The 12982-nt window shown below is 26.0% G+C and overlaps 2 protein-coding genes across 2 annotated transcripts; one reads left to right on the top strand and one right to left on the bottom strand.

The window, feature by feature from the left end:
* The first annotated feature begins 2323 nt into the window (after nucleotides 1-2323).
* Nucleotides 2324-12974, top strand: LOC127280269 (facilitated trehalose transporter Tret1-2 homolog). Its single transcript, XM_051303165.1, has 3 exons — nucleotides 2324-2695; nucleotides 2852-2952; nucleotides 11489-12974. Coding segments are annotated over exons 1-3 (1416 nt in total). The 5' UTR covers nucleotides 2324-2693; the 3' UTR covers nucleotides 12802-12974.
* On the bottom strand, nucleotides 2774-6613 carry LOC127280268 (fatty acyl-CoA reductase wat-like). Its single transcript, XM_051303164.1, has 11 exons — nucleotides 6496-6613; nucleotides 6186-6330; nucleotides 5918-6057; nucleotides 5510-5632; nucleotides 5296-5421; nucleotides 5050-5210; nucleotides 4860-4969; nucleotides 4597-4795; nucleotides 4134-4376; nucleotides 3712-3975; nucleotides 2774-3624 (listed from the first exon to the last, which is right to left on the bottom strand). The coding sequence occupies exons 2-11, from the start codon at nucleotides 6232-6234 to the stop codon at nucleotides 3528-3530; spliced, it is 1512 nt and encodes a 503-aa protein (XP_051159121.1). The 5' UTR covers nucleotides 6235-6330; nucleotides 6496-6613; the 3' UTR covers nucleotides 2774-3527.
* Nucleotides 12975-12982: the final 8 nt, after the last annotated feature.

The raw sequence follows: 12982 nt of genomic DNA, 5'->3' as shown, positions 1-12982 counted from the left end.
AAATTCGAAAAAAATTATATACACGGAGAGAAGAGTTACAGTGATGGCCACTGATCGCGTTTAGTAGGCAAAAATACACGGAAAAACTTTGTTCAAGAATCATTCCTAAATTTGTTCAGGAACTGAGGATATGAGAAAAATTCTGCAAAATTTACAGAAAAATACAAAAATTATTCAGGAAAATACTTGTATTTTTATTATGACATTGGAAGACTTCTTGTTAATGCCGCGATTGGAATATCTCAGTCACTGGGTGTTGAAAGTTTCTTGAACTGTTTTAGAAGACACAGTACAGTAACCAAGCACTAGGCAGGGATTGGTTGCGTCTAATATGTTTCCAATGCATAATACCAAAAGCTGCTAAGGTAGCTTAGAGATGTAAAGCGCAGTTTTTGGACACTCGAGGACGTGGGATCGAGTCCTCCCAGAGTAAATTTTTTTTTCTCGCAAACGTAAAAATTTATTCTAAAACAAGTTCAAGACTTTCTGTAGTGAGTTTAGAAAGTTGTCTTAAATTTCTCTACAATTCTTATAGAAATACTGCTTAGAATTTTTCAAAGAAAATATAAATAAGATTTCTTAAATTATTCTCATATCCTCAGTTCCTGAACAAATTTAGGAATGATTCTTGCACAAAGTTTTTCCGTGTATGGTCAGAACAACTTTAATTGCAGTCGCTATAACTAAACGGCGTTTAGTTCGTTATAGTTCGTATTACTAAACAGTTCTTTTGACAGCACTACCGTTTCAGTGAATGCAACTGTTCCGGGTACCAGGTTATCAAAATGTCTGACATTTATTTGCTATAGATCTTTTAGATGGTATGACAAGTAAATTTAAGTTTAAAAGTTATCTCATGAGTGTAGAAAATTTATTATCAGGCTGGGGATTTTCCAGTTACGTGGAAAAATTCAAAGGTAAGTTTGTTTATAAGGTTCTTATTTCTTAAGATGAAGTTTATTCTTTAAACAATGTCAATTACTACTTTTATAATATATTATATTTATAAAAATATTTTTTGCACTATCTTTAACTTACGAAATCTAACAAAAATATTTATTTTATAAAATGAGCAGATGGATAGCAAAAGTGGTTTGTAGTTTTTTGCACACTTGAAAAAATTTTTTCAATTTAAATAATAGATATTTATAGTAATATTTACTTGAATCGAATAATTTTTATTTCTATTAAATAAACTAGTTGAACACAAAATAAATAAATACTATTTAATTGACTCAATGAGTGAAATATATGTATAAATATGTCTGAAATCCAATAAATATTATGCTATATATATTATGCATTATATTCACGCTATTATATTAATCATCTCAAGTAGTAAATATTAAAATATCGATATATCTGAAAAATCGATATATCGAACAAACGATAAATAAAACAAATCGTTATATTGATTAAACAATATACCAAATCATCTATATATCGTTTAAACGATATATTGTAATATTGAAAAATCGAAGTAAAAATATATCGAAATATCGATATATCAAGCAAACGATGTTTTAAACCTATGACTATTATAATAAAAAAAAAATACTTATAAAGATCAGAACTTTAACAAAGGGAAGAAAAAAAATATATAAAGATATTTTTAGTGTATCATATTAAAATAAATGTTTATTCAGCTAAATCAATAATATTTGATGTTTATTTGATAATGTTTTTGTACCAAAAAATAATAGACATTTGTATAGTTAAGTCATTTTAACGAGAAACGCTTTGGTAGTAGTTACTTTTGAACAACCTTCTTCCAATACGAGTTACTCTATTTGCACAGAGGAACGGAAAGCTTTCGTTAAACGAAGCGAAAAGGAATAAATCAAGGAAAGCTCAAAGGCCAGACTTCAGAGAGTGCAAATGAAAACGTTCTTAAATTTCGTATCTTTGAAATGTTTCAGTAGCTGCAAACATTTCATGCAATATGGTGCAATTAAGACATTAGTTTCAGAAAAAAAATTTAATATACAAATAAAAATTATTTCACTTCATTAATCAATAAAATAAATTAAAAATAATAATAAAATAAAATAAATTCTATTATAGAAATAAGTTCTTAAAAAATTATATGATTAACCTAAGTTTTTTTTATAAATGAAAAAAAAGACAGTAAATTAAATTTATTATTATTTTTAAAAAATTCAAATTTATTTATTTTCATTCTTTATATAAATAGTCAATTTACTTTTTTATAAAAATAGTATACTACTTTTTTTCCAAATATTAGAATTCATAATTTTTTTAACTTGTTTTTTTTATATAAATAATATTAAAAATATAATAAAGTTGATTTTAATTAATTTAAGGATTTTTATTGAAGGCAATATAATTTTGTTCCATTTCCGCAAATATATGCAAAGCACTTATCTTTGGTATAATCTTCTTTACTACTATCAGATAAGATATTAACTATTCCTGAATCGATTCATACGAAAAGAATAGGTATTGGAGGTCTTTCAAATAGACCTTTAACATGAACAATTTCTAGTCAATATTATTTACTTGTAAAACAAAAGTGTTAATAAAAACAATGTAAAAAAAAACGAAATACAGTAATTTTCTGTGAATTATCTACAAAGAACAAATTAGATATATTTTATTAAATATAAGAAATTTGTTTTAATTATAAGTTTCTGTAATTTTATATATATATTAGGTAAAAGTTCAATTTCAACATGTAAGTATTAAATTTTTAATTATCATATACAAAATCATTCATTAATTAAAATTGAAAAAAATAATTTCATAAAAAATGTTATTTTAATTTTAATTAAATTTTTTGAATTTATTTAATTTTTTATTGTCATACAAATAAGAGATGTTTCAATTTTAGGAAAAAATTTGTGTGGCATATCCCCCAAGAGAGCAAAGCAAATGTTAAAGAACATCTAAACAATGGATATCAATGTGTACAGTGGTCTTTATACTTTAGTGGTAACTAAAGATTTATTAGTACATTTTTTTGGGTAGCATTTAAAAAAAATAGAATGTTTATCACAGAAAAAAAGGTGGGTAAAAAGTTGTAAAGATAGATGATAAAAGTCGTTAAGATACAGGGTAAAGGATAAATTTGTGATGGATAAAAATGTTACTAAAATATTACTTTTACTATTTTAAATATTTTACTATTTACTTTATCCTCTATCTTTGCAACTTTTTACCCACCTTTTTTTCATATCATTAATTTTATCTAGATATAGAAATATTAATAATAATATAACACGGACACAAAAACTGTAAGGATCCTTATCTTATAAATTTCCTAAATTCGAAAGATTGTGCGAATCCATACAAAAACGCGATTGCAAAACGGAATGTAATATAATGACAGGTTTATTACGTCATGCCGCCGTCAGATGGCAGAAACATGCAGGAACAGTGCTATTTTTTGAAATATGCACATTCGTAGTATTCTAAATGAGTGCGTTATTGTATATCTATAATATATTAGGATAATAGAGTCTGTATATTTTGTATAAATTTACAGAAACAAAAATTGCTTCAGATTGTTACAATCTATTAAATAATAGATTATAAATTTTCCAAAGAATCCACAAGACAGTAGAATAGAATATTCCTCGAACTACTTGATGAATATAGAATAATCTGAAATATTTAAATAGCATAATTTTTTCTGAATATAATTTAAAAGTAATATTCTTATTTGTTTTTTTTTATTTATGAAATTTTTACCTTCTTAGTTTACGTTCACCTAATTCTCTTTCTTTTTCATTTAATTCCAATCCCAAAACGTACTTTTTAGTTCCATTACAGTGTGTGCTAATCATCTTATCCCAAGTAAAAGATGTGATATCAAAATTGAATAATTTCTTATCATTTACAGAAAGTTTTCCCCACAATAATTTAACATTGTCTGTGTCAAATTTCCATTCCCGGTTAGAAAAGAATCTTATGACTAATGCCAGTTTAGTTCCTTTCTTAAAAATTTTGTATAACCTGTATAAAAATATATAATTACAAATTTCAATTTAAATAAATCTAATAAAAAGTTTTCTCTTTTTGTTCTAGAAATTTTAAGTTTCAACAACTTTCAAAAGTTGGAATAATTATTTTGGATATTTTTAGTATGGTATATCTAGACATTTTTCACTTACATTGGTTTTCGACCTAATATTCTTAAAATTATATCTCCTATAACAGCTGGAAGGAAATGAAATATGTAGTGAAAAAAAATAAATAAATGAATAGATTCAAATATCATAACTTCAGGATGGTAGACTGCTTTGTTTATTGCTAAATTGTATCGTTGAGTGCAAAAGTAGTCTCTTAAATAGTTCCAAGTTACTGGGTTGTCTGTACCGGAAACGTAGTTATAAACTTGCAAATTTTTTTCTTTACTGAAAATTCGATAAAGTTTTTCAATTTTAAAAAAATACATTAAACCCTAAGGTCATCTTTTTTTTAAGAATAATGAAAAATTTGGTGTTGAAATATTTTCTAAAATCTATTAAGCTGTATTCAAAATTCTATAAATAAAAAGAAAACCTTAGAATTTTTTTTTCAAATTATTTTTTATCCATAAAAAGCATATCATTATTTTTAAATATATAAACTTACTTATTTTTAACATTTGATGTTTCCCATGCAGAAGCAATTAAACAAGAACAAGCGAAATCAATCGGTACAGTTTCCATATTTGTGTTTTTTTTTGCACTCATCACTCGAATAATACCTAAACCTATTCCAATGAAAGTTTGATTTAATGCTTGATTTGCATCCACCCATCCTTCTAAAGGTTCTTTTAAAGCTGCCATTGCTATGGAAAAGATAAATTCATTATTAGAGTTAATAATTTTGTTTACAAAATTAAATATAACTACCAATTGAAAATCTGTAAATGGAGACTGGAAGATCTTTTGCACTTTTGCTAATGAGATCTTCTGCTATTGATTTTGTAAAACAATATGTATTAGGAAATTTGCCAATCACCCTGAAAAATATTCACAATCAATTTGTTTTTAATTTTGGATACTTTCTGAAAAAAAAAAAATTAGATTCTTCTTTACATACAATTTTGTGAATTTGATTTCTTCTTTTTTGGGCATATTTAATTGGTCCATGACACCAACAAGTTCAGCTAGTTTTTCATGTGATAATGGCCCTGGATATACTTTTTCTTCTACATGCTCATAAATGCAATTACTAAATGCTGTTGATACGTATACAAAAGACTATATTTTAAAACAAATTCATGATAAATAATTATGAAATCCAATTTTAATGTAAAATTTTCCTATTAAATATTTTTACTTATACCTTTAAATTTTTGCATTCTTTGCAAATGTCAATCATAGTTTTCACACTATCCACATTTATTTTCAGTGCAATTTTCAATTTCTCGTCAAATCTTGTAGTTGCTGCTGCATGAAATATGATTGAAACCTATAAATAATTTTTTTTTATTTATCTATTTATAGAATTATCTGACTTACATTCATCGAAAGTGTAATTACTTAATATATTGATTTACCTCTTTCTTAATTAACTCTAAATCTTCAGACGCCAGACCAAAATTAGGTTCTATTATATCGCCAGCTAGTGGTACAATTTTTCTCTCAAACATGGGTTCTATTTGTTTTAAAGGTTCAAACATCTATTTAACAATTTAAAGTATTTTAAAATTGATTTTGCTAATAGTGTTTGAAATAATAGAATAACTTTAAATACGGTAGTAATAAAAAATTCTTCAAAAATTGAAACTGATTTTTCACTATATAATTACAACAAAAAAATTAATCTGTTTTTGTTAATATAAAAAATAACAAATGTTTCATACATATATTATAAAATATTACATACGAGGAACAGTAATTATAATTCTCAGCCGCACATATATATTACAAATAATTTCATTGTTCAATATAAAAATGTCTCTCACCTGTAAATTTATTATTTCACTCATTCGATCGTGAATTGTTTTTCCTTTTTTTGGACGAATTAAAATATAAATTACTTTTATCTTTGAACATGAACGAAGGAGTTTTTCGATAAGAATTTTCCCGAAAAATCCTGTTCCGCCTATATATTTGAATTAAAATTAAAAATTAAAGCTTTTTCCCTATTCTATTCATTATAAAAAGCTACAAATTATTAAAATTTAAGAAATAAAAATATATTTTAAGCAATAAAATCTTTAATCTTATTACCAGTGATAAATACACTTTGACCATTGTAAAACTCCTGAATTTCTGTCATAACTGAAGAATTATTATTTTTTTTTATGTTTGATTCAAATTATTTTGATTACAAAAAAATATTTACTGACGATTTAAACACTGTGAAGAAATAGTTCTGAAATTGTTAAAAATAGTTTACTTTTTAAATACAACAAAATTTCTACGATGCTGTAGGGCTTAAGTGATTGTTTTAGAAATTTATTATTTGAAGTTGTTTTTATTTTTGTGAAAATTTTATATATCTCTTAGGTAGAAAAACAATGATTTTTTTGTAACTCACTTTGATATGTAGATCTATTTTAACTACTTGAATTCAGTGAATATTATTGAGAATTGAAAGTCAAATACAGTCTGATTGATGAATGCAAACTATCAATATTGTGCTTGGAAAACATTGTTAATAAATGGTGGGAAAAAAATACATTGTTTTTTCTTTGAATTTTCATTCCGCAAATAATGTTTCTTTAATTAAATTAAATTGCATAAATCCCCATTTTTTTAAATAATTTTATTTGCTAATGTGTTACTACAAATGTAATTTAAGAAATTTTTTGACAATTATAAACAAAGCTGTATTTTAAAATGTGCAATTTGTAATTTCCAAATTATTCCTAGTTCGTATATATAAATCAAATCAAATGTATATGTTTATGTATAAATAGTAAGTAAAAAAAGGGTTACGTATTGCATTATTAATTAAATAATTAATAATAATTTTATTTTATCTTTGCAAAATAATAATGAAATTTATTTATTATTATTTTTATATATATATATATATATATATGACGTTCCATGAGGAAAGGGACCTTAGCTGCAAAAAAATGAAAATTGAGTTTTTGATATCAGTCGATAGATCTTGAGTTGCTCTTTCAGATACAAAAGTTAAAAATTGTACTTTTCTATTTAGTTTTTTTGTTATAAAGCATTAATCATGACCATGTTAATCGCGTTCCAGCACGGACTACAGAAACCATCCCCACCACTACTACTACTAGTATACTTGTCGTAAGCGTGAGCTGTAGGAACGATGTAGTAGTAAGGTGGTGGGGCTGATTTTTGATGGAGGGTCTCAACCAATCAGGGACGCTCTACTTTAAATACCTTTTCTGGAAAATGCGTCTATTGCAGCTAAGGTCCCTTTCCTCATGGAACGTCACATATATATATATATATATATATATATATATATATATATATATATATATATATATATATATATATATATTATAAATAAAAAGTAAAAAATAAAATTCATTACGTAGGGGAGACCGAGGAGGAAAGTAACAAAAATCAGTTTTTTTATGCTAACGTTAAAAATATTTGTCGGATAAATTTGTCCAATATATTAAATGAAAGCTTGGACATTCACCTTTTAAATAAAATTTGAATTAAACATTTATAATAAATTGACAGTTCACAGTATAACTTTTACGCAAGCTCTTCATCTGTTACTTTCCTCCTCACCCCCGAGGAGGAAAGTAACAAGCTCCTAGGAGGAAAGTAACAGTATAAAATTATGTAAAATTCTTTAGACTAATGACTATTATTAATTAGAAATATTTTTATTAGGAACACATAAAAGTTTAAGTACACTTTATACTTATTTGGCACATATTTGGGACATATTTAGCACATATTTCGAACATTTTATGAATTTAGCTCATTTTTTTTCTTAAAGATATTTTATGCTTACCTAGATCACAGGTTTTTCTTAAATAAATCTCTGTTATTCGTAAAATTAAATACGATTTGCTTCAATCATTAGTTAAAACATGGACAATATCGACAACAGGAGAAAAGTAGCGTGTTACTTTCCTCCTCGGTCGCTTTTTTCTTGTATGTCAACAAAAAAGTTAAAACTACAGAAATGTTAAATTGTTTGTTTAAGCACAACTTAAAGACAGATAATAAGGCTACAAAATAACGAAAGGCACATTTTGAAAAACAATAAAATTAAAGAAATACGAGACTTTGAAAATTTGAACGAAAACTTACTTTTGACGTTTTTTCTGCACGTCACACCGGAATCAGACCTAACCTTTCCTGTCAGGCTCGGACACACTATGGAGGAGGAAGGGGGAACAGTGCCGACTAAAAATATGTTTGAACCATGTCTATCCGATAATTTGTTTAAAAGTTATAAGCTTTGTTACTTTCCTCCTCTGTTACTTTCCTCCTCGGTCTCCCCTACTATGTCTTATTAATTAATTAACTAAATAATAAAACTTTATGTAACCCTTTTACCATTTGTATGTGCTACAAAAATTTATTATAATGTCATTGACTACTAGGGCATAGTTGTTCCATCGGAATAATTTGTAACACTTACTAAACGAAGTAGTTAGAAATACCACGTTCGCATTATACCATGCCGTCTAGTACGTCAAACTGGCTGTCTAGTAGGAATAACTATTTTGACGTTAACTAAATACCCAAGTTTTTCCAACTAGTTGGCGTAGTAATTCTAACTATTCGTTTAGTAAGGGCAACTAGTTAATCAGTTAGCCCTGCTATTCGGCTTTAACTATTTCTGTCTAGTAAGTCTCACTACGCCTTTTCTCTCCGTGTGAGTACGAAGGTAGTCTTTTAAATAGTTCCAAGTTACTGGGTTGTCTGTACCTGAAACGTAGTTATAAACTCGCATATTTTTTTGCTGAAAATTTAATGAATACTTTAACTTCTTAATGAATATATTAACCCTTTAAATACAATTTTTTCTTTATAAATAAAAAATTTCGTATTAAAATATATTCTAAACAATTGTGCTTGGATAAAAATTTAAAATAAAATTGAAATTATCAACTTTAGCATTGACGTAATAAGAAACTTTGTAAGTCTATGAATTCTAAATTATTGTTTGAATCGATATTCAAAATGCTTTAATCACTCTGAACGCATGGTAGTTCATAGGTTAATTAATTTAGAAAAAGTGTTTAACTGGCATTTTTGTAATTTTTTAGGAATTTGAAAAGTTCACGGAGAAAAATGAAATTTGAAAAATATATCAATTCAGTCTTAGTAATTGATGAATGCGAATCCACGATGAATTTTAGGAGAAGAATCCTAAAGTTTCGTATTTCGAATTAGAAATTTGGAAAGTAAACAAGTTGCGATTATACGGTTTCGAAAACTTTTTGACTGAATCCCAAACAGTTTTAGAATACTTGATCAAATTTCATCCTGGATTCACATTGTTAGACTTTTAGGACTCGATACAAAATCCTAGTACTCCATATTTAAATTTTAATATAAAATTCTAAAAATTAATTATTAGCCTTAAAATATCTAGTGTTCAGTAGGGGAGAGTGGGGAGTTGTGCTTTAGCGTTAAAAATTGAAGAAAAAGCCATCTTTTAGAATATTCTTTATTTAAATTATGAAATGTGAAAAAGTAAGATAACTTACACAAAATAAAGTAATATATAAGATAATATAAGATTAATTTTAGATAATTTAGATAAAATTAAATTATTTTAAAAATAATTGAATGAAACTTGATAATTAATTTCATTTACAGTGAATACAGATGTAAAAAGTCTCATTTCACTAAAGAACAATATATTTAAATTGCATAAAAAATTCTAATTATTCATAAATAATGAAAAATAAAAATAGAAAGTGCGTATTAGGATTAAAAACTGTTAAATATAATGTGAGGCACAGCTCGAATTTAATTTAATTAATACATCGAATGTTTATGCAAATTTTTTTTTGTACGTCAAAAGTTATTAATGACAACTAATTTTTATGCATTAAACATTGTGATCGTTTTGAAAAAAATTAGTGGAAATGACCTAAACATAAAGAGACAAAAAAACTTTTAGAAAAAAATTTTAACTCACTATCTGTAAAGACTCGAAAAATGCTTCCAAAGATGACGGGGTACCACTTAAAAAGTTAGTTCTTAACGAGAAAAGATTATGCCAATAGTTGAAATTTGTCATATTAAAATTTCCATAATAAAAAAATTAAGGTGGAGCATGACTCCCCACTCTCCCCTACTATTTCTGAAAATTCGTTTTTTCTCCATGATTGAAAATTGTTTAGACGCGTGTGTGACCTACTGGTTGTCAAAGATGAGTTAAAATTGAATTAATTTAATTGCGACATTTGAATTAACAGACTCTAATAAATTCTATTTTCATTGTATGTTAATTTCGAGGTTCTTTAACTTTTTTCCGTTTGATGGCAATCCAGAGTTGCACCTTGGATTTTTTTTTGCGTTAATAACTTCTTTGATTTTCAAACTTCGATTTTCAATCAAAAAATTTTTTTTAGTTTTTTTTTTTAAATTTAAGATTAAAAATTTGTCATTTTCAAAAAAATAATGCTTTTTGTTTATCTTTAGATAATACAATTTCTAATAATAATGAAAAAAATATTTTTCTTTGCATAAAAAATGTGCCTTAAAAAATTAAGAGAATATATGTGAGTATACTTAGCCAGTAAAAAAAACTAATTAATAAAATAAATTGACTTTTGGTTGAATTCTTCTGAATCCCGCTTACTGATTTGTCACGACGAATTGAAATGAATAAAAATGAATTCCCAATGAGAAAAATACCATTGGCGTATTTTTTAATAGTTATTATTATTATTTTATATTTAATAATTAAATTAAAATAAAAAAATAGTCATCACAATATCAGTGAAACCATTTCTTCCAAAAAAAAAATTTGTCTCACATTCTAATAAATAAGAGAGACATTGGGCAGAAAAATATTTCAACGAGAAAAAAATTTTAGTTCACTTCTTATATACAAATCTAGTGGCACTTCAACTGCGAGAAAGAGTGATGTTTGCCCTCCCTTTGCGGCGTTTAGCAAATTTATAGTATCGAAAAATACAAATATTTTGTAAATATTTTGAATTGCGACTTTATGCTCCCTGCATGTTTCTGCCATCTGACGGCGGCAGGACGTAATAAACCTGTCATTATATTACTTTTCTTTTTGTAATCGCGATTTTGTATAAATTTGCTCAATCTTTCAAATTTAGAAAATTTATAAGATAAGGATTCTTGGTGTTTTAGTCGATTTTGTAAAAAGTGTCCGTGTTTCGAGAACAAAGTATTTTAAAATCAATCTTTATCATTTTCACGTTCAGTGCCGTTTTTATAGGGCGATAATTTTGTCAAAAAGAAATTGTTAAAAATTTAAATTGAATTTAAATCATTCATAAAAATTTTAAAAGCTAAATATGTTAAATAAAAAAAATCATAGTAATATATTTTTGCAAAACTTAATATAAGTTATTTTCTTTTATTTCCAGTTATTCTAATGAGTATAGGACTGTCGGCATTAGAAATGTGGATGACTCCAGCGTTGTCATTTTTAATAAGTGATGATTTCAAATTTCCAGTTTCAGAAGATCAAATTTCGTGGCTTGCTTCCATTTTTAATATCGGAGAAATTATTGGTTTTCTCACCTATCCATTGTTAATTGATCGTTTTGGTAGAAAGTATACTATAATTTTTTTCACACTTCCACAAATAGTATCGTGTACTTTAGTTTTAATTGCCCAAAATATAATTACACTATATTCAGCACGAATAATTGGTGGATTTAGCATTGGAGCTATGGTTGTAACGCAAGTAATTTTTGTAATTGAAATTGTTGAAAAAGATAATCGTGGCTTAATAATGTCCATTTTATGGTTCTCATCATCATTTGGAAGTATTTGTTCAATGTTTCTTGGTGCTTTTTTTTCATATGACACAATGAATTTGGTGATACTTTTAATGCAACCAGCATTTATTATTCCCTTTTTTCAAATTCCAGAATCACCATATTTTTATTTAAAAGTTAATCGGGAAGATGAGGCAATTAAAAGTTTATCAAAACTTCGTAAAAATAATGATCCACAAACAATAAAGTTACAAGTGAAAAGTATGAGGGAATGTATTGAGGATGAAAAGCGTTCAAAATTAACATTGAAAAATATTATTCAAAATAAATGTTATCGAAAAGGATTTATTATCATGGTAACAATAAAATTGGGTGTTCTTTTCTCAGGCAATGGGGTCATTATAATTTATCTGCAGGAAATTTTCATGTACACTGGATTTTCTTTGGCACCAGAATATTCAACTGTAATTGTCGCTACATCATCAATTGTATTTGTCGTGCCAATTCTTTATTTGGCTGACATATTTGGCAGACGATATGTCATTATAATTGGCAGTTGCATTAGTTTTATAAGTTTATTTTATTTGGGTTTATTTTTTTTTATGAAAAATTATTTATATGTAAAAAATTTAACAACTATCGCTTGGACACCATTGTTGGCAATTATTATTTTTCTCATAACAACTGATATTTTAGTTAGTACAACAATGATACTTTCTGGAGAATTATTTTCAACACAAATAAAAGGTCCTGCTTTGTCTTTTATTTCTATAATGTCAAAATTTTTTGAAGTTTTATTGAAACTTAGTTTTGCTAGTGGCATTAGAATTTTTGATATTTATGGAACATTTTGGATTTATGCGCTCATTTCTTTTTCATTATTAATGATTTGTTTAAAATTTTTACCCGAAACAAAAGGAAAAAGTTTAGAAGAAATTCAATTGTTACTGAATTAAATTTAATAAGGTTGATCAATTGTTAAGAATTGTTTACAAAATAATGAGAGGTTAAAAAATCCCACCGCTGTCACCAAACAGAAGACAAAAATCATTGTTTAATCAATCATTATTTGATTTAAGAAATTAATTTTATAAATAAATTTTGTTATAAAAAAATTTTTAAATTATTTTTTCCCCT

Source organism: Leptopilina boulardi, unplaced genomic scaffold, assembly GCF_019393585.1.
Source record: "Leptopilina boulardi isolate dan_hultmark-lab unplaced genomic scaffold, ZJU_Lbou_2.1 LbouV2_231, whole genome shotgun sequence".
NCBI lineage: Eukaryota > Metazoa > Arthropoda > Insecta > Hymenoptera > Figitidae > Leptopilina > Leptopilina boulardi.
This window is presented reverse-complemented; position numbering and strand designations above follow the sequence as displayed.

What these genes read in the sequence shown, in the direction of transcription:
- LOC127280268 (XM_051303164.1), bottom strand. Translation starts at nt 6,234, where the DNA reads ATGACAGAAATTCAGGAGTTTTACAATGGTCAAAGTGTATTTATCACT. An exon ending in TAGAGTTAATTAAGAAAGAG is followed by an intron (nt 5,422 to 5,509) that starts GTAAATCAATAT and finishes AATTATTTATAG; the next exon opens with GTTTCAATCATATTTCATGC. An exon ending in CATTTACAGATTTTCAATTG is followed by an intron (nt 4,796 to 4,859) that starts GTAGTTATATTT and finishes TCTTTTCCATAG; the next exon opens with CAATGGCAGCTTTAAAAGAA.
- LOC127280269 (XM_051303165.1), top strand. An exon ending in GTGGTCTTTATACTTTAGTG is followed by an intron (nt 2,953 to 11,488) that starts GTAACTAAAGAT and finishes TTTTATTTCCAG; the next exon opens with TTATTCTAATGAGTATAGGA.